This window comes from Psittacula echo, assembly GCF_963264785.1.
Source record: "Psittacula echo genome assembly, chromosome: 1".
In the NCBI taxonomy this organism is placed as follows: domain Eukaryota; kingdom Metazoa; phylum Chordata; class Aves; order Psittaciformes; family Psittacidae; genus Psittacula; species Psittacula echo.
In genome coordinates this window covers 14131343-14133532 of record NC_137735.1, presented here as the reverse complement: position 1 = coordinate 14133532, position 2190 = coordinate 14131343, and the positions used below count along the sequence as shown (strand labels likewise).

The window sequence follows — 2190 nt, the reverse complement described above, 5'->3', positions numbered from 1 at the left end:
CCAGCCACATCTGTCCCTGACTTTAGAAGTTGCAATACTTAGCACTGACAATGGCATCTTTCATTTGCAAACATGTTATAAACAGGAACTGACTGTAATTATACCACAGTACCTCACCCCAGCTAATCAACACGACTGCATGGTCCTCTCTCAGCCTGGGGAAGTGCTGAATTAAGCCTGCGCTGCCAGCTCCCTGCATGACAGTGTCTACATCCTGCAAAGTGCTACACGTAGAATTGAGTTTAGCATGAAGTGACTGACCAAACTATAGTGTAAAATCAAGCAGGTTTTTCCACTCCGTGATAATATTCAGTTTTATAATCCAAGAAGAACTGACCAGGGCAGGATGCAATTTAATGTAAACCATTTGAAGTGAAAGGTGTTATTTTGCCTAGTGAAATCTCCTTCTCACAGTCCAGCTCACAGGCAGAGTCAGTGGCAATCTCATGGTCAGGGGAGATCTGGGACATCCTATCAAAAGGGTCCTCACGATTTTCCTCACAGTCAACCACATTTGGGATCATGTTAACATAAGCTGTCACTATCTCCTTGTGGAAAAGGGTGTCCTGGTTGTAAGACATAAGCTCGTTGCTTATATTAACAGTCTCGACTGGAGTACCAGAGCAAAACTGACCGCATCCCAGAAGGTTGGAGAAGACCTTTCTAAAGTCAGCATTAAAGGCATAGATGATGGGATTGAGGGAGGAGTTGGCCCAACCAAACCAGACGAAGATATTAAAGGTGGTCTCACTGACACAGGGAAGACCAGCGTGGGGATCACTGGGTGGGCTCTCACAGAAGGGAACCATGCAGTTCAAGATGAAGAATGGCAACCAGCAGCAGACAAAGACACCCATGATGACAGAGAGCGTCTTCAACACCTTGGTTTCTTTCCTGATGGAGGACTTGAGGCTCGTGTGATGGTGGCAGTCAACGTGGCTGCTCCGGCAGCTCTGTGCATGCTCGACTGCCCTCTCCAGGGAAGAGATACGACGAATCTGCACCTGGGCAATGCGGTAGATTCGAGTGTAGGTAACTATCATGATAGCCACCGGGATATAAAAACTGATCAAGGAGGATGAAATAGCGTAAGTCCTGTTGAGGCTGGAGTCGCAGTTCTCTGAGGGTCCAGTGAGGGTATCATTGCTGCCAGAGGTCACATCAGAGGGTCTCATTGCTGCTAATGCCACCCATGTGGTGCTCATATCTTCTGCCCAGGTGGTAACAGCACCTGCTGCTGCCCAGCCAGCGCCAAACCCATCTCCAATATCACCAGCATCCACAAGATCCCCACCTTTGTGCCAGTTGAGCTGGACAGGGATGAAGGAGATGAGCACAGACAAAGCCCATGCCACACTGATCATCACCAGCGCCAACCGCTGGGTCATCTTCCTCTCATAGCGGAAAGGGCTGGAAATAGCCCAGTACCTGTCCACGCTGATCACGCACAGGTTCAGGATGGAGGCTGTGGAGCACATGATATCAAAAGCCACCCAGACGTTGCAGAAAGCCCCAAAGGGCCAGTACCCAGCCACCTCTGCCACTGCCTTCCAGGGCATGACTAGCACAGCAACCAGCAGGTCCGAGACAGCCAGGGACACGATGAAGATGTTGGTGACCTTGCTCCTCAGGTGCCGGTAGCGGACGATGGCCGCGCACACCAGCACGTTCCCGAAGAGGGTCCAGAGGATGAGCAGAGCCAGCAAGCTGCCCGCCGCCACCTGCGCCGCCCCGGGGGCGCCCACCGGCTCCCGCGCCCCGCCGGGGGGTCCCGTCGCCGGCGGCAGCGGGCTCCGGCCGCCCCGCAGCATGGCTGGCGGCTCCCGCCGGCGGCGGGACGGCGGCGGCCGGGACGCGCCGAGCAGCCAGTGCCGCCCGGCCCCATGGGCCCACTGCCCCCCCGCCCCGCCGCCACCCCGGCCGGATGAGCTCCGATCGGCGGCTCAGCGCTTACCGGGCTCCGGACTCCGCCGCTCAGCGCGCCCCGCGCGCGGAGTCCCCGTCCCGCGGCTCAGCGCGTCTCCCTGCGCGGGGTCTGCGCCCCGCGGCCCCTGATTGGCCTTCCCACCCAGCGGCTCAGCGCGGGTTCCCCTGTGCGGGGTCTCTGCTCCGCGCCCCGCGGCTCTCAGCGGGGATCCCCGCTCCGCAGTTCGGTGCGTTCCCAGTGCGTTCTCTATCCCGGCTGTGGAT

The 2190-nt window shown here is 57.2% G+C and overlaps 1 protein-coding gene across 1 annotated transcript; it reads right to left on the bottom strand.

Moving 5' to 3' along the window:
- Positions 1–353: 353 nt before the first annotated feature.
- Positions 354–1811, bottom strand: DRD5 (dopamine receptor D5; the record flags this gene model as incomplete). The annotated part of the gene is made up of 1 exon (XM_080634448.1): positions 354–1811. The coding sequence occupies one exon, from the start codon at positions 1809–1811 to the stop codon at positions 354–356; it is 1458 nt and encodes a 485-aa protein (XP_080490574.1).
- Positions 1812–2190: the final 379 nt, after the last annotated feature.